Source organism: Anguilla rostrata, chromosome 9, assembly GCF_018555375.3.
Source record: "Anguilla rostrata isolate EN2019 chromosome 9, ASM1855537v3, whole genome shotgun sequence".
NCBI classification, from domain to species: domain Eukaryota; kingdom Metazoa; phylum Chordata; class Actinopteri; order Anguilliformes; family Anguillidae; genus Anguilla; species Anguilla rostrata.
In genome coordinates, this window is record NC_057941.1 from 580001 (window position 1) to 598350 (window position 18350).

Below are 18350 nucleotides of genomic sequence, written 5' to 3' on the forward strand. Positions count from 1 at the left end.
ACTCTTCATGTTTTGCGACAGTCCTCGATCTTGGTCCTATAATTGCGCAATAGCACAGCTGCATCATGTTTAAAAAATAAGCAGCTACTGATATATTGTCGGGAAACACCATCGCAGTAGGTGGCGGGGGGAGAGCTGTTTCCGGACATGAATGAGCTTTACTGGTGTGCGGCGTTTCCAGTGCTTCACGTAAAACACAACCCGGGATAGACAGGAACAGAAGTAGCTGCTCCCAGCCCACTGGACCGTGTCCACTCCCGTCGCAGTAGCGCTGTGCCCCCCGCTTTCCGGAGCCTTGGTAGCTTCCCCCAGCTTTGTCAGCAGCACGTAACTGTTCTAAGGAAGCTGCGGTAACCCGACCGCCTCCATCATATAAATGTCTATTTGCTTTGTCAGTTGTGTGCCAGCAGCGCAACCTCTGATCTGATCCGAACTTAGGACTTTTACCCGAGGCCGGCCTTTATCAGACGCCCGCGGCTCCTTATCGGCCCTTTTCCATCGCCGCGACGCCTGGCCAGCCTCCTACGGAGCTTGAGCAAGGGCACCCCTGTTTTGCTGTAGCAGTTAGGATGACATTAAAATCTAATAAAAACGAACCGGCGGTGGTGTTCGAGCGGGTCAACAGCGCCCGAACGGCACTCTCCGACCTGTACCTGGAACAACTGCTGCAAAACAAACCGAAGTCGGAGAAGGTAAGATGTTTTGGAGCTGAAGTGTGCTTTAAGCCACTTCCTCTCTGTGCGTTTTCTCGACCAGTGGTTAATTGCCTCAAATAAATTATACTCTTGCCTATCTGGATTATCACCACTTCCACTTGTAGAATAATTGAATGATTGAGTACTAGCTTGCTGGTATACTCAAGCAATGATGCGTAAAGGGATCCAGTACTGTGCGTCGACTCCTTTTGGCAAGGTCGAGATGCGCTGGTCTGTACTGGAACTACCCGGTTTAGCCGATAAAGAATGTTTCTATAGAAAACTTTGGCTATGATCTGGCGTGCACTGTTTTTGACACTTGCGTTAATTTAGGTTCTTGTAAAAAAAGATAATAATAATATTTTAATAAATAATATGAATAATAAAATACAATAATCTTTATTTTGTTAAATCCAAGATTACAGAGCAATATGGGTCGTAATTTTGATAGACATTTTTTATGGAAAGGAGGAAGTCTGTTTTTCCTGGTCTACGATTATTTATGTATTTATTTATTTATTTTTTAAGTTAGTCTGATGGTTCATTAATTTGTGAAGGATAACTCCACCTGTGACTTGTTTACAAAGTACTGCTGGCAAGTCAAGTGGAAATGAACTGGCGTGAAACCAGAGTACTGCCACTGCCACGCAACATTGACAAAACATTCCAGTAACACCGTGAGGTCGTTTAGCGTTAGCAGGGTGGACAGCGCTCCGTCTTCTTAACCTTTCCCATCGCATGCAGCCGACGGAATTATCTCTGTCAGTGCGCTGTAGTTCCTAATACCCTGTGATAGTAATGTAGTGCGCGTTATCGAATAATGTAATGACCGATGTGGCCCCCGTCCCCCACCAGGCTCTCGGCTCTCACTCAAACGGGCGGAGAGGGTTGACAGCAATGCTTGCGGCTCCCCCAACCACTGAAGCTAATCAGCGCATGGATCCTGTAGGCATCAGAGGAAACAGAAGGTCACTCAAAACATCCACATATGGCAGTTTATGACGGCAGTTCTAACTGTCCTTTAGGAAATGCCGACCATAGTCAGTAGTACATTAAGCACTGAGAATGCGGTTTCATTAAATAAACTTTGTTGTCGTCATCCGTCTGGGTGACGCTGCAGTGTTTAGACGGTGTTTTGGTGTGAGGTTTTCGTATTCCTCCCTCAGCAGAACGCAAGGCCCCAGGGGCTGTGAACAGCCGGGTGATGGATAAGCCTTTGTTTTCCGTTAAGTGGAATTTCAGGTTGCGGTTGCTTTGAAAATGAGCCTCCTGGGGCTGAGGGCTAAGTAGGGTGGGAACACCGTTAGTGTTTGTTGTTGACTCCTTCAGATTTACCCGCTGAACAGCCAGCACTGGGAGCTAAATAAGGAGCAGGGTTTAGTCTGACAACTCTGCTGCTTCAGCAGAAAGAAAGAACGGAAGAAAACGGAATGTTTCCAGGGAAACTTATGTGTGTGTGTGATTGTGTTTGTGAGTGTGTGTACGTGCGTGTGTTTGAGTGTGTGTGATTGAGACTGTGTGAGTGTGTGTCATATAAGCAAATATCAGACAATGAAACACTTCTCCCCTTTCCCTCTTTACGTTAAGCTTAGCAAGCTCCTGAAAAAACACCCTAAAAACAGCTCTTATGCACTAATGCTGCCTATAATTTTTATATGCTGGAATGCCAAGCGCCAGCTAGAGAGAAGGCGGAAAGATGTCATTTCTTTGATGAGATGGCACCAGACATCCTGAGGACTGGACATAGTGAGGACTGGACAGTGTGAGGACTGGACATTGTGAGGACTGGAGTGGTGGCACAGATGCAGGGACTATGGCTTTGTGTGCCTGACATAGGGCTGCAGTACTGCGCCCTCTCTGGAGGACTATTAACCTTCACCTGCCTGGGGGGCTGTGGGGTCTGTAGTCTAAATTACTGCCTGCAGTCGGAGTGTTTTGCACAGATCAATACGGTTAGCATGTGCCTTGCGACTTCGGTACAGAGATTGCGAAATCCTGTTCTGCAGCTTGGCTCGGGTTACATGTCAGCAGACAGAGGGGGTCTTTGTTCTTAACTATGTTCTTCAATATCATACACAACACAGCCCCTTTTTATTCTGGAATCACATCTAATGGCCAATAATAAATACACTTCTAGCCTGCAGTTCTATTGCATTTAGAATCGTGAGTCAGAAAAACAGAGTAGAAAACGATCCGGAGTCAAAAGCTAGCCGAGTGGAAAACAACTATAAATGTCCAGCCTTCTGATGTGAAAACGCATCACAGATGTCTGTTAAAACCGCACGTTCCTGCTTTTCCCTGGGACCGTGTGTTCCCTTTATCGGAGTACTGTGTGCTCAGTACACCGTTCTGCCTCACTGACAGATCTGCTCAAGTCTGCCAGAATTCCTGATGCCACACAGGAAGAGGAAGTCCCACCGATGAGAGAATAGAGGCTGAATCCTTTAAATAAACGTCCTCAGCAGTGAACGGTTTCCATGCCGTTTCTCCCGGTGCTGTGTGCGGCGCCGCTACTCTTGAAATTCAGAAAAGACGAAGTGCCTCCCTCTCTAATGGGAGGTGCTGTTTTGGGAAATGAAAGTGTGTTTCTTGTGACTTGGAAACGTATACATGGTTCTGGCAGCAGAAGGCATTCACACTGCAACCCTGAGCTCTCTGAGTACATGTTTATCAGTTATACCATTAACAGCGCAGTTTTAGCTGGGCCTTGATGTCAAGTCTCAAGTCCGGCTTGACAGGTACCACAGACATTTGAGGCCAAAACATTACAATTATTCACAGTGATAGATATTCAGTATTCATCTTAAAACAATAAATGAATCCCTCTTCTACTCTCACTCCTTCACTCTTCCACTCTTCTACTCTCACTCATTCACTCTTCCACTCTTCCACTCTCACTCATTCACTCTTCCACTCTTCTACTCTCACTCATTCACTCTTCCACTCTTCCACTCTTCTACTCTTCTGCTCTTCCACTTTATTTGTTGAAGCATCAGCTCACATCTGTTCAATTGTTTCCTAAAACAATTATAAACAACAGTACATGCTTTTTTTCTCATTAAAGTATTCTTCAGATAGGGTAAGTTTGATACTATGATTAAATATGTCTGAATATTGCTTAATTGTTTGCACAAGAATTTCCTTACAGATAACAATAAATCAAACAAGTGTAATTCTGTCACCTTGTTAAGTTTCCAAGGTGACAAGCAGAAGTGCACTGTGGTTTGGCTGCATCAGTATGTGCACAGTTGGCATATCTGTAATCTGGGGGTGTAGAAATGTGCTACGGCGGCCTGTTCTTCAGCTGACACGGGCAATTTGGCCATAGAAGACTTGGGCGACTGGAGATAGCAGCTGACCTCTGGACTGGAGCTTCGTATCAGGATCGGAGTTCCCTCCCACCCGAGCAGGATGGGTCAGCATTTTACAGAGGAATCTACTCAGAGCGTTCTGGTGATGCTGGCTCCTCCCGCCTTCTGGCTCGTTCAGTTCACTAGGAATCCTGGGAGCTGCATTTCATTAGGAGCAAAGCAGTCCTATACCATGAGAGTTCAGACTGTTATGGAAGGTCCTCCTGGAAAACAGAACGGCTGATTAAAGCAGGTAGTGAGTGTGTGCGGTGTAATCCTGCGGGCACATCTGTAGACGGCCATGCCGCACTGTTCTGCCGGATCAGGCCGTCTCTGGGATGGGGCCAGCTCTGGCCTTACTGAGGCCCGTATCCGGCTCCTGTTGGTTTGGCCACTGGGCTGTAATGCTTCCTCAGTAAGAGGATGTGATTTCTGCAGACGTCAGCACCGCGAGCGACGGACCCAGCGACTCCCCGCTGCTGCTATTCCTGTAGCCTGCGCTGGTAAATACGGGCATTGGATTACAGCGTAAACACCCTGTTTATCCTGCAGACGCCGGGCCCAGAACACTCACAGCCTGGGCTCGGGCCCGCGGGCTCTTACCCGGGAGCAGAGAGGAGCTCTCGCTGCTGGACTGCTCTCTGCGGTGGTGTGCGATGTGTCGTCTCATCCTCAGTCCACAGTCTCGTTCAGGGCAGGGTGGGGTGCGTGTGGGCGAGCCGGCCTGGGAGGGGGGGGGGGGTTTTCGCTGAATCACCAGCGTGTACTTTCACATCAGGTGGCCTGAGTGTGATCAGACTTTGAGTGTTGCGCTGTCTGTGACGAGCTGTGCTCTGCTTATTCTGTGCTTTTTACACCCCGGCGACAGAACAGCCGCTCAGCTCAGGAAGTCCGACATGAACACGAGGCAGTGCAGAGTGCCAGACCGTCCGTGTGTGTGTGTGTGTGTGTGTGTGTGTCACAGCATGTGTGTGTCAGAGTCAGAGCATAGAGCACCAGTCCCCACTGTGCTGGCTGTGTGTCACAGCGTGTGTGTGTGTGTGTGTGTGTGTGTTGTCACAGCGTGTGTGTGTCAGAGTCAGAGCATAGAGCCCCAGTCCCCACTGTGCTGGCTGTGTGTCACAGCATGTGTGTGTGTGTGTGTGTGTGTGTGTGTGTCACAGCGTGTGTGTGTCAGAGTCAGAGCATAGAGCCCCAGTCCCCACTGTGCTGGCTGTGTGTCACAGCATGTGTGTGTGTGTGTGTGTGTGTGTCACAGTGCATGTGTTTCCTGTGCAGACTTTGCTTGAAATGAGCTGTGCAGGCAAACAGAGGGCAGAGGTTTCCAGTGATTTATGATGAATGAAATGTTGGCCCGTTGTTCCCGGCTTACCTCATTGGTGCATTACTCTAATCATAATGCCCTGATGTACCACAATTCCCTGCTGCTTGCTGACACCCCCACCCCCCCTCATGGGAGGAACTGCTGCACGAGAGTCAATTATGCGTGAAGTAGCTGCTCCTCTCCACCGTGCGCCTCTGAATTAGCAGAACGTGCGCCTGTGCCAGCTTTTTAACGCAGCACACCGTAAGCGATTCAGAGGCTTAAGGGGGACAGTACCGTGCTGTAAGGGGAGAGCCTGTGATTCGTTGTGACCCAGCAGCATTCTGAAGGCTCTAGTTTAGCTTCCCATTCCTCACAGGGTCAGTTACTCTTGTGATATTTCAGCTCTGTTCGGCTGCTCTGAACCACTGTCCTACGATTCATTCTGTGAATTATTTTGCAGCGATTGGCCAGATTGGATTTACACTCTTTGGCTGGGGTGTAGTCACATTTGTAAGAGTATGTAAACTTGCATTGTCCCTACCAAATAAACTATATGAATGAATAAGTAATTCCCGGCAAGATAAAACCTAAAGGCTGACTTTCTCATCGCCAAACTCGAGTAATCGTTCACCTCCAGTCATTTTGAAGTGATCTTGGGTTTGGGTTAGCAGTGGGGCTGTAGTTCTCTGTGCTGTAGCAGTGGGGCTGTAGTTCTCTGTGCTGTAGCAGTGGGGCTGTAGTTCTCTGTGCTGTAGCAGTGGGGCTGTAGTTCTCTGTGCTGTAGCAGTGGAGCTGTAGTTCTCTGTGCTGTAGCAGTGGGGCTGTAGTTCTCTGTGCTGTAGCAGTGGGGCTGCGTTGGGTTAAATGCTGAGGTGGGGAAGCTGAGTCATTGCGCTGGGTTATTTTTCTGCAGTGGTTTCCCTTGGTTCAGCAGTTCTTCTCCAGGCTGGGCTGGCTGGGGAGTAAAGAGCGTGGGCGTGGTCTCTGCGCTCGTGACTCCAGGCCATTGGCACGCCGAAACAAAAGCTCCAGATTGTTCCGCGGAGCAGATTTAGGAGGCCGGTGGGAAGGTCCCTCGGCTGAGCTGTTCTGGCTCAGTTTGACCCAGAAAGAGGAACATAAGGGCTGCTGGCTCTCAGCACTCAGCCTGCTGCTTGTTTTCTGTCTGTTTGGGGGAGGGCGGGGGGGGTTGTAATTTAAACTCCATTGAAATGTGGTGTGTTTCTGTTTGAGCTATGTTTGAACACTTCACTGGCAGCTTGGCTCTCTCTTAATCTCTCCCCATAACAGATTCTATCATGGGTTTCTACAGAGGGTTCCTTGGGCCAGGCCTTGCAGAAGTACCCCCCCCCACCCCCCCACTCCCTCTGGGCGGACAGTGCTGACTCTGCGCTTCAGAGTACCAGCATGCTTTAGCTGAGTCTCAGCGCAGATATACACAGTTACTTCTGTAGAAAGTAGTTTTTAATGAAACTGCAGAACAGGGTCTGTGGATGTCTGTGAGTAACCGTGCCATTATATTGGGAAAGATGCGTTACCGTTTAGTTCTTCAAATGTAAACGGTGGGGGTGGGAGTGCGGCAGGGCAGGGTGGTGCTCGGGACACAGCTGAGCAGCCAACTGTGTAATTACAACGATGCTCGCCATTTTCCTAAGTAAATTAGTGCTCCGCTTACCTACAGACTACATAGTAACTAACACTGTATCAAGCCTAGTCTTGAAAATCCCCAGAGTTGGGGGACTGTGTATAAGAAGGGCATTAATTCTGGCACATTTCACCTGATATGGTTGAAAATTCCCTAAATTTAAAGCAATGTGCTGGAACACAGAGCCAAAAGAATACAAATTGCATCACTGTCCTAATACTTATGGACTGCACTGTATATGTGCACTATTAAAATGTCATTTCAGACACAAAGTGACAAAAAGTTCTTCTCTCCCTGGGCCCTTGTGTTTGGTATCTGGTCTCTGGAAGCAGACAGCTGACCCAGCGGGAGATCGGCGCTGCTGTTGTAAATGTAACAGGCACATTAATTTTTATGATGGATGTGTTTTTTCATATCAGTATGGTTCCTTGAATATAAGTACTGCCCTCGGGCCTACACGTGATGATTATCTGTGTCCATAGCAACCTTACATTGTGCTCTCTGGGTCACTGGCCTGGGTTGTCTTGGCCTAATGAGGTGTTAAAAATGGGGAGTTAATTTTTAACTCTGAGCAGATGTCAATAGTGCAATTAAACAGAGATGCTTGGACTCGTGTGAAGGCCTTTCCCAGTGAAACGACAGTCAGAGGTGAAATTAAGCAAGGCTCCGGTAAAAAAGGAAACCAGTTTTTGAAAATAAACTTCTATTATAAAACCACACAGAGCTGCAACTCACATAACATACAGATATACAAATTTGTCACAGTTATAAATCTGTCACAGTGGTAAAAATAATCATTTTTATACTGTTTGCTGACATTCCACAAACCCTCTGTTTTTAAGGGTCTGTAATATCTGGAACAATATTATTCCTTAAATTTACATGACTGAGTTTTTCTAGCTGTTCATAATCTTCCCCAGTTAGGTGCTTCATAATTAGCTTTAATATTCAGCTGTAAAGTGCTTACTCACGATCATGACTAAGGAGACAAAAAAATCCTGTTATTCGATGCATTAAAGCCACTGCGTACGCACTGAAATGCTGTCTGTAATTTTCAGTGTTTTTAAGGCGGCAAGCGGAGATTCTCCCTTGGGGAAAATAAATGTGTCACATGGTGTTTTACACTCGTACTCGGCGAAGGCTCGGTTAAATTAAACAATCGAGTGTCCTGAGTTTAGCCAACTTGAATTCGCTATATGAGGGGTTTAAACTTATCTCAGACTCAGATTAGATCAGATATACCTCCTCAGAGACATACTGTCTCTCCAGGAGTGTTAATAATCATTCGCTCGCTGGTTAGTGTTAATCAGTTTAACAGACCCTGTGTACCTCCTCACTCTCTCCAGGAGTGTCAATAATCATTCGCTCGCTGGTTAGTGTTAATCAGTTTAACAGACCCTGTGTACCTCCTCACTGTCTCTCCAGGAGTGTTAATAATCACTCGCTCGCTGGTTAGTGTTAATCAGTTTAACAGACCCTGTGTACCTCCTCACTCTCTCCAGGAGTGTCAATAATCATTCGCTCGCTGGTTGGTGTTAATCAGTTTAACAGACCCTGTGTACCTCCTCACTCTCTCCAGGAGTGTTAATAATCATTCGCTCGCTGGTTAGTGTTAATCAGTTTAACAGACCCTGCATGTGACTGATTACCTGCGCAGGTGTTTCTACCGATGGGGCCTGCAGGTGACAGAACGGGTTGTTTGTTCTAGATTGTTCTAGATTGTTCTAGATTGTTCTGTACACGTCAACATTGGTGGCTCTTCACAGGTGAGCATGCAGACCTACGAGGCCAAGGGGGAGGAGGTGTACACCAACGGCAGCACCAAGATCAGCAACGGCCAGGAGCTGGCCAAGATACGCGAGGTGGCCTTTGAAAAGTCTCCCTCTGAACCCATGGTAATGAACACTCCTAACCTACAGTTCTCTCACCGAATCTCAGTTATAAACGATCTACAGTTCTCTCACCGAATCTCAGTTATAAACGATCTACAGTTCTCTCACTGGATCTCAGTTATAAACGATCTACAGTTCTCTCACCGAATCTCAGTTATAAACGATCTACAGTTCTCTCACGAATGTTACAACTCAGTTCTCCGACTCAGTATAAACGATCTACAGTTCTCTCACCGAATCTCAGTTATAAACGATCTACAGTTCTCTCACTGAATCTCAGTTATAAACGATCTACAGTTCTCTCACTGGATCTCAGTTATAAACGATCTACAGTTCTCTCACTGAATCTCAGTTATAAACGATCTACAGTTCTCTCACCGAATCTCAGTTATAAACGATCTACAGTTCTCTCACTGGATCTCAGTTATAAACGATCTACAGTTCTCTCACTGGATGTGTTACAGAAGCTCATAACGTACAGTTCTCAAACTGAATCTCAGTAATGAACACTCAGAACCTACAGTTCTCTCACTGAATCTGTTATAAAAGATCTACAGTTCTCTTTGAAACTCAGTTTCTCCTTTACATTTGGCTACTGTTGCGCTTGGGTCAACAGACACACTTTTATATGACTTTTTAACTGCTTGTATTGCATTTGTACTGGGATAGTTTGGGTTGCAGTTTGTTTTGCAGTTCAGTAATAAACCCACATTGGCACAAGTATCATAAACATTTTTGATAAAAATAAGATGTAGGACGATCATGTTTTGGAAACACGGTTTCTGTTGTTGGGATACCAGCTGCCACACGCTGTAATTTTTCCAGTGCTGTACAGCCTCCATCTTGTTCCCTTTCTGCAGGGGGTGACGCTTAAATTAAACGAGAAGCAGAGGTGCACAGTGGCCAGAATCCTGCACGGAGGCATGGTACACCGACAAGGTACTGAACACACCGCGTTCAGCCAGCAGGGGTCTCATCCTCGTGTACTGAACACACCCTGATCAGTTAGCTGTTAGTATCATCCTCAGGAGGAGAGATGCTGTGTTCAGTCATTAAAAATCCCAGTTTGTGTGTTACCTGTTTGGGCATGGTCATGTGGTCGAGTCTGTGATGCGTCTCCTCTGGATCCCCAGGGTCGCTGCACGAAGGGGACGAGATCGCGGAGATCAACGGGAAGAGTGTGGCCAACCACACCGTGGACCAGCTGCAGAAGATCCTGGCAAGTCTGGGCTCTTCGCTTAGAAAGAGCAGCATAGAACTTATTCTGCAGATTCTGTCCCCTACAGAGCCTGTCCTTTACAGAGTCTGTCCCTACAGATTCTGTCCCCTACACAGGCTGTCCCTACAGATTCTGTCCCCTACAGAGCCTGTCCTTTACAGAGTCTGTCCCCTACAGAGCCTGTCTTCTACAGTCTGTCCCCTACAATTTCTGTCCCCTACAGAGCCTGTCCTTTACAAAGTCTGTCTTCTACAGTTTGTCCCCTAGAGAGTCTGTCCCCTACAGTCTGTCCCCTACAGAGCCTGTCCCCTACAGTCTGTCCCCTGCAGGAAAACATATTTTAAAATATTACACAAGAAGCTAGATCATATGGGATAAATCTATATTTTGGTCCTTATCATACTGAGTTTAATTTTCTTTAGTGTTGGTACTATCCGCACTGGGGTTCAGGCGAGGATATCCAAAGATGGAATACGTTAAAGCTGATGTACTCTGGGTTTAGTAATGCAGTGTGCTACATTGTTGGTTTTCTCTAATCTGTTGCAGAAAGACACAGACGGGGTTGTGACCATGAAGATCATCCCCAAACAGCAAATCCGCTCTCTCGTCTGTGAGGTAATCACACCTAACTGTCGACCCCTCAGCTGCCTACATGACACTGGCTTTACCAGGATGTGTGTGAGGTGAATTTTTGCATAACGAAGAACTGCTGCAACCCTTAATTAAAGCAAATCTGTTCCCGTCAGGCCCATCCTGCTCTAAGCCAATGAAAGACCCAGGTGAATATCCAATCAGTAGATGCCAGTAGTAGTTTCCATAGCCCATTAGCTTTTAGCTTTGCTAATCTAACTGGAAACACATGGAGAATGTGTTTCATCCTGCCATCTGCTGGTCATACTGTGCTATAACGAGCCTGGTCATGGTTCTGTAAATTAATCTTTCCCCATTACATCACCACATGGCTACTTAGTGTGTGCTGATAACATGGCACATTCTGATCCAAATCTAATTTGCTTCGTTAGTGTTATTGTTCAAATATTTTAAATGTTAAGTAAGACCAAATACATTTGAAGTAAATATTCCTCAAATATATGAGGATATTTTTAAATATGGGGATATTTTGAGCCTGTGAAGTCCATCTGTAATTGCAGGATAATGGAAACACATTTGAACAGTGTGGCAAGTGATGGCAGTCTTTAAGTCTCAGATCTTTTTCATACTGTCATTGTGATAATAACTAGTAATTAAGTTTCTGTTTGAACAGTTTTTCCCCTTTTGTGCAAATCTGTCCTGTGGAAGCAGCGAAAGCCTTTTTAAACCTTAAAGCAGGTGAATCACTGTGACTCCGGGGGAAAGGTTTGCCCATGTTCTGCTGAACAGGAATCCAAACGGCCAACCAAGATCGGCTGAATGGCCTGTTCACCTCATTTTTTTATTCTTAACTACTGTTAAAAATGTGACATTACATGCTCACAATCCAATCTGGATGTTTCTTCCTGTCTTGCCATTTAGTTATATGCTGTCTAAAATGATAAATGTTAATAATCATGGATTAGTGAGTAGACTATTTAGTTCTCACTAGAGTAGACTAACTATTAGAGGTTAAATTTGGCTCCTTCCACTCAAAGCAGCCGTACAGGCCACTCCTTCCACTCAAAGCAGCCTGACAGGCCACTCCTTCCACTCAAAGCAGCCTGACAGGCCGCTCCTTCCACTCAAAGCAGCCGTACAGGCCGCTCCTTCCACTCAAAGCAGCCTGACAGGCCGCTCCTTCCACTCAAAGCAGCCGTACAGGCCACTCTTTCCACTCAAAGCAGCCGTACAGGCCGCACACGAGCCGCTGGCTGCGTTGGCTGAGAGGAGCCGGATAAATGGCGGGAATGCAGACTTTGGCGTAGCGAGACATCCGGCCCGTCAGATTCCACAGCGCTCTCACACGCGTCCATTTCACCCCACGCTTGGCAGGGGGTCGGGCTTCTCTGCAGAGCCTGTGTCTGTTCAGCTGCTCTGTGTTTTATCTGCAGATGTACATGAGGGCTCAGTTTGACTACGAGCCCACCAAGGATGACCTCATTCCGTGCAAGGAGGCGGGGCTTAAGTTCAAAACGGGCGACATCATTCAGATCATCAACAAGCAGGACCCGAACTGGTGGCAGGGAAGGGTGGACAGCTCCGCTGCCGACTACGCCGGCCTCATTCCCTCCCCCGAGTTACAGGAATGGTACGTTCCAACACAGACGCCTGCTGAGGAAAAGCCAGACGGGCTGCTCCAACTTAGGAGATTTCTTCTTCTCAAATTAATTTCTCATTTGAAAATGATATCAAATTTTATTTACAGCAAGTCCTGAACAGCACAAGCTGCACATTGTGTCTGAACATCGGCCAAGGCCTTTCTTAGCTCCTGTGGCTATGGGCAGGAGACCCTGTATCTTGAGAGGAAGTCAGGAATCCAGTAACCTGAGTTCACTTCCTGTGGCCGAAGCATTCTCATGCATTTCATTGCAGTTGTGGTGGTCTTTTTCACTCAGGCCCTCCCTCCCTCTTGCTCTCCCTCTCTCTCATCCTCTCCCTTCCTCCCCCACCCTCCCTCTCTCCCTTTCTCTCCCTTTCTCTCCCTCTCTCTCCCTCTCTCTCTCTCTCCACCCCTCCCTCTCTTCTCTCAGGCGTGTGGCCAGCAAACCCAGGTCCTCCTCCACAGGCAGCCAGTCCTGCAGCCCTTTTGGAAAGAAGAAGAAATGCAAAGACAAGTACCTGGCCAAGCACAGCTCCAGTGAGTGCGAGGGAGGGGGGTCAGGCCTGAACCGAGGGGGAGCTCTTATTTTTAAGGAGTGCTGCAAATTAGCTTTGGCAATAAATGCTGCACAGCACATGCAGCAGTGCTATCTGTACTTGTCCCTTTTAAATCAGTAAAAGAAGAAAGAAAGAAAAAGTAAACTATTCATTTTATAACAGCACCACACTAAAACGTTTGTTGATAAAACTATTATATTATATATTATATGATGTGCATTGACTGTATTATATATAATATTGTATATATTATATACATAATTATCTATAGGTAGTTTAGAATTGAATTATTTGAATAATGGTAATGGTTTTGATATATATTACTAAACTGGCATATCCATATATAACTATTGCTGAAAGGCAATTTGGCAATATTATTAATCTATTAATATCTATTAACTAAAGATGGCAGATGAACATCTAAATCAATACCATTTTATATAAATCAGTATATTTATCTAAATCAGTTGTGTTATATACATCAGTACTATTTTATATAAATAAATAGTTGTCTAAATCAGTGCTGTTTTATATAAATAAGTAGTTTTTTCTAAATCAGTGCTGTTCTATATAAATCAGTTGTTCTATCTAAATCAGTACTGTTTTATATAAATAAATAGTTTTTTCTAAATCAGTGCTGTTTTATATAAATAGGTAGTTTTGTCTAAATCAGTGCTGTTTTATATAAATAAGTAGTTTTGTCTAAATCAGTGCTGTTTTATATAAATAAGTAGTTTTGTCTAAATCAGTGCTGTTTTATATAAATAAGTAGTTTTTTCTAAATCAGTGCTGTTTTATATAAATAAGTAGTTTTTTCTAAATCAGTGCTGTTTTATATAAATCAGTGCTGTTTTATATAAATAAGTAGTTTTTTCTAAATCAGTGCTGTTTTATATAAATAAGTAGTTTTTTCTAAATCAGTGCTGTTTTATATAAATAAGTAGTTTTTTCTAAATCAGTGCTGTTTTATATAAATAAATAGTTTTTTCTAAATCAGTGCTGTTTTAGATATGTACTCTGTGGTACTTCCCTTCAGCTCAACTTGTGTAAAATGTCCCCCCAGTTTTTGACCAGTTGGATGTGATTTCCTATGAAGAAGTGGTGCAGCTTCCCGCCTTCAACAGAAAAACTCTGGTTCTGATTGGTGAGTTCAGGGCAATACCCGCCCCCGAGGGCGACACGCTAGCATGCGGCGCACGCGCGTGACCCCCGCTTCACACCGCTTCACTTCCTGTGTGTCCAGGTGCCCCGGGGGTCGGAAGGAGCCACATCAAAAGCACCCTGCTGACAAAATACCCCGAGAAGTTTGCCTATCCCACGCCACGTGAGTGAAGCTTTTCACAGCGCTGTTCAGTTCAGGCGCAGCGGGCATCTGGCCGACAGTAACACCAGTCTAACAGTAACACTAGTCTAACAGTAACACCAGTCTAACAGTAACACTAGTCTAACAGTAACACCAGTCTAACAGTAACACTAGTCTAACGGTAACGAGAGTCTAACGGTAACGAGAGTCTAACAGTAACACCAGTCTAACGGTAACACTAGTCTAACGGTAACACCAGTCTAACGGTAACACCAGTCTAACGGTAACACTAGTCTAACGGTAACACCAGTCTAACGGTAACACCAGTCTAACGGTAACACGAGTCTAACAGTAACACCAGTCTAACAGTAACACCAGTCTAACGGTAACACCAGTCTAACAGTAACGAGAGTCTAACGGTAAGGAGAGTCTAACGGTAAGGAGAGTCTAACGGTAACACCAGTCTAACGGTAACGAGAGTCTAACAGTAACACCAGTCTAACGGTAACACCAGTCTAACGGTAACACCAGTCTAATGGTAACGAGAGTCTAACAGTAACACCAGTCTAACAGTAACACCAGTCTAATGGTAACGAGAGTCTAACAGTAACACCAGTCTTACAGTAACACCAGTCTAACGGTAACACTAGTCTAACGGTAACGAGAGTCTAACGGTAACGAGAGTCTAACGGTAACACCAGTCTAACAGTAACACTAGTCTAACGGTAACACTAGTCTAACGGTAACACCAGTCTAATGGTAACGAGAGTCTAACAGTAACACTAGTCTAACAGTAACACTAGTCTAACAGTAACGAGAGTCTAACAGTAACACCAGTCTAACAGTAACATGAGTTTAACGATAACAAGAGTCTAACGGTAACGAGAGTCTAACGATAACAAGAGTCTAATGGTAACGAGAGTCTAACGGTAACACCAGTCTAACGGTAACGAGAGTCTAACGGTAACACCAGTCTAACGGTAACGAGAGTCTAACGGTAACGAGAGTCTAATGGTAACAAGTTTCTGCGCCGGCAGACACGACGAGGCCTCAGAAGAAGGAGGAGGAGGATGGAAAGGACTACTTCTTCATCTCCAATGAGGTCATGACCAAGTGCATCACGGAAAACCAGCTGCTGGAGTACGGCAGCTTCGGGGGCAACATGTTCGGCACCAAACTAGAAACCATCTGGAAGATCCACGAGCAGGGGAAGATGGCCCTGCTGGACGTGGAGCCACAGGTAGGCCCTGCAGCCACAGGTAGGCCCTGGAGCCACAAGTAGGCCCTGGGGCCGCAGTTAGGCCCTGGAGCCGCAGGTAGGCCCCAACCAGCAGCCAGACTGCAGACGCAGGAGGTTACACCGTCCCCACACCACACAATCTACTGTTCAGGGAAACAACTATTCATACGCAATAAGCAAACATCAGACAAAATGTCATTTTGAATGTAACTCACAATGCTACGATAACCAGAACAACTAACACGCGAAGATTAAAGCCATATAGAAGGCTGTAAAAGTGAAAGCACGTCTGGTTTGATGGATTAGTTCCACCATGATTATAACCACTAAGCTTGATCTGTGGGGAAACACTGCCATACCTCCTCTTCCATCCTTCCTTCACAGTTCAGAATGAGCCACGTTCGTGTTACTGAACACTTGCGGTTTTACAAATCTTTCCACGAATAAAATAAGATTTAGTATTATCCTGCTAATTCGTCCGTTTAATCTTAAAAGTAAAGCGTTCGTAGCTGTCAATCAGCAGCTAGCTGAGCGGACGCGTTTCTGTTTTCCAGACTCTGAAGATCATCCGGACGGCAGAGTTTGCGCCCCTTGTGGTGTTCATCGCCCCCACTGACACGGCAACTCAGGTGAGCCTAACTGAGCGAATGTCTTTATCCGCAGTATAAATATGACGCAATATGAATTTTGATCGGTTTGCACCTCACGATTTTCCCCTCTTCCGCAGTCCGAGTCCCTTCTCTCCATCCAGAGGGAGTCAGACGCCATTCTCGCCACTTACGGGCACCACTTCGACTTGATCCTGGTGAACAACGACGTGGATGAGACAGTGAAGGGTCTGGAAGAAGCCATCGAGCGCGTGACCTCCACCCCGCAGTGGGTCCCCGTGTCCTGGGTCTACTGACCGCCCCACTCAAAGCCCCCGTGTGCTGGGTCTACTGACCGCCCCACTCAAAGCCCCCGTGTGCTGGGTCTACTGACCGCCCCACTCAAAGCCCCCGTGTCCTGGGTCTACTGACCGCCCCACTCAAAGCCCCCGTGTCCTGGGTCTACTGACCGCCCCACTCAAAGCCCCCGTGTGCTGGGTCTACTGACCGCCCCACACAAAGCTCCCGTGTCTTGGGTCTACTGACCACCCCACTCAAAGCCCCCGTGTCCTGGGTCTACTGACCGCCCCACTCAAAGCCCCCGTGTCCTGGGTCTACTGACCATCCCGGCTGGTGCAATATCTCTCTCCCGCCCCCCCACGAGAACCACGAATGTGCAAACTGATCTCCTGGGCGGCAGCCCTTCATGTTAACATGTAAACGTCACTGAGGAGTTTGGCACCTTAAACCCCTGGGATCACACAGAAGCAATACCCAGGCCATTATTCCATTTCAGATATGCATACTCCATGTGTGAACTCAACAGCACGCTAGTAAATACTAGTCCAGCTAAGACAAAATGTTCTCGCAATGTTGCTGGAGTATTTTGTGAATGCTGTACAACATTGCCTCTGCATGGCAGCAACATTGAGAGAACGTTGTGCGTTTGCTGGCTGTTGAGCTGAGAGCTTTAAGTGTTGATTAATTTCATCCACATTATTATACAGATCTGTTTCCCACTAAGTAAAGGCATGATTGTTTCTATCTGAGCAATGCAAAGAGGACCACTACTGTGAAATTAATAATCGTACGACAGGGATTCATCACGTTCCTTTGCCTCCGTGAAGGAAAACGCCATAACATCCACTGTAAATAAGAATTTGATCAAATGATCTGAGAATACAGGGGACAATGTATGTCAACTAACCACACATTGTTTTAATGATCTGGTTTTCATCGATCTAAAATCAACTCAAACAGTAACAAAACATACCTCATGTCTGAATGCAAGGCACTTTTAGACTTTATTAAAAAGCTCCCTTAACCTGAACTTGTGTGTCATTCATGTGTCAATCAAGTACGCTTCCTTCTCAAAACCCCTCAAGGGAAACTGGCCAGGAGCTCAACAGAGCTCCTCTACAAACACCTGTCCTGGTTATCTGAAAAATGCGGGTGGACTTGCTTGTCCCAGAGGTTGTACACTGAACACGGTTGCATACTCCAAAAACTCAGTACTGCTCTCCATTTCAAATGAATCAGGATTTATGGCTTCAAAGCAGACAAATTAACAAAACACTTGATTCTTCAGTGGCTAGTGCTTGAACTGCCAAATCCCAAACAGCCCACTCTACCAAGGTCTACCACCAGTGTGCTGGGCATGGTCCACTCAGCCACAAACTTCCGCAAAAGATCCACCTACTGAGGACTGGATCTCCTGAGGGAATCACCTGCTAGTCACCTTCGGGAAATTAAGCGACACTCCCTGGTTTTATAGGCTTACTGAGGCAAGAGTTTCTCTTCAGGCTTGTTATGGATATTGTATGTACGCAAGTGGAACTGATACTTTGGCTCTTGGTTATCACAGTTAACGCACTCCTGTCCTCGCTGGTCTGGAAACATTAGTCAGGCAGGGCTTTATTGCTCATTCAGATAAAGGGCAGATTAGCCAGCGAATGCACTCTGATCTTTACTGCATTCTGAGCAGCCACAGATAAGCTAAATGAACCTGAAGCGATCGCCTGAGAGCTGATCTGATCAGAAGTGCAGCCTCAGCAGCTTCCTGTTTGAGCAGGACAGAGGGGCGTGTGGCGAACGTCACTCAGCCGGGTCGGGTGCATCCTGCAGTGCGGCTAAAACAGGCGCTCTCACAGCACGTGCTTCCATGTCCCCAGCTGCACAAACCCCTTCCTGTAGCGACTGGATCCACGTGAGCAGTCTTCCTAGTTTTATTCACAAAGCAACTGCTTAAGGTCTTAAAATGGAAAATGACTGCAGTGAAAGACAAGTTTTTGTCTGGTTCATAGTTCCCATCTGCACGTGATCG

The 18350-nt window shown here is 46.2% G+C and overlaps 1 protein-coding gene across 1 annotated transcript; it reads left to right on the plus strand.

The window, feature by feature from the left end:
• The first annotated feature begins 129 nt into the window (after window positions 1-129).
• mpp1 (MAGUK p55 scaffold protein 1) lies at window positions 130-17357 on the plus strand. Its single transcript, XM_064349607.1, has 12 exons — window positions 130-692; window positions 8763-8891; window positions 9749-9827; window positions 10022-10111; window positions 10658-10722; window positions 12132-12328; window positions 12771-12877; window positions 13961-14041; window positions 14141-14221; window positions 15238-15440; window positions 15995-16069; window positions 16168-17357. Exons 1-12 carry the CDS (start codon window positions 570-572, stop codon window positions 16342-16344), a joined length of 1407 nt encoding a protein of 468 aa, XP_064205677.1. The 5' UTR covers window positions 130-569; the 3' UTR covers window positions 16345-17357.
• The last annotated feature ends 993 nt before the right edge of the window (window positions 17358-18350 follow it).

Coding starts and splice junctions, on each gene's coding strand:
- mpp1 (XM_064349607.1), top strand. CDS start 570: ATGACATTAAAATCTAATAAAAACGAACCGGCGGTGGTGTTCGAGCGG. Junction 12,878..13,960: donor CCTGGCCAAGCACAGCTCCA/GTGAGTGCGAGG, acceptor ATGTCCCCCCAG/TTTTTGACCAGTTGGATGTG. Junction 14,222..15,237: donor GTTTGCCTATCCCACGCCAC/GTGAGTGAAGCT, acceptor CTGCGCCGGCAG/ACACGACGAGGCCTCAGAAG.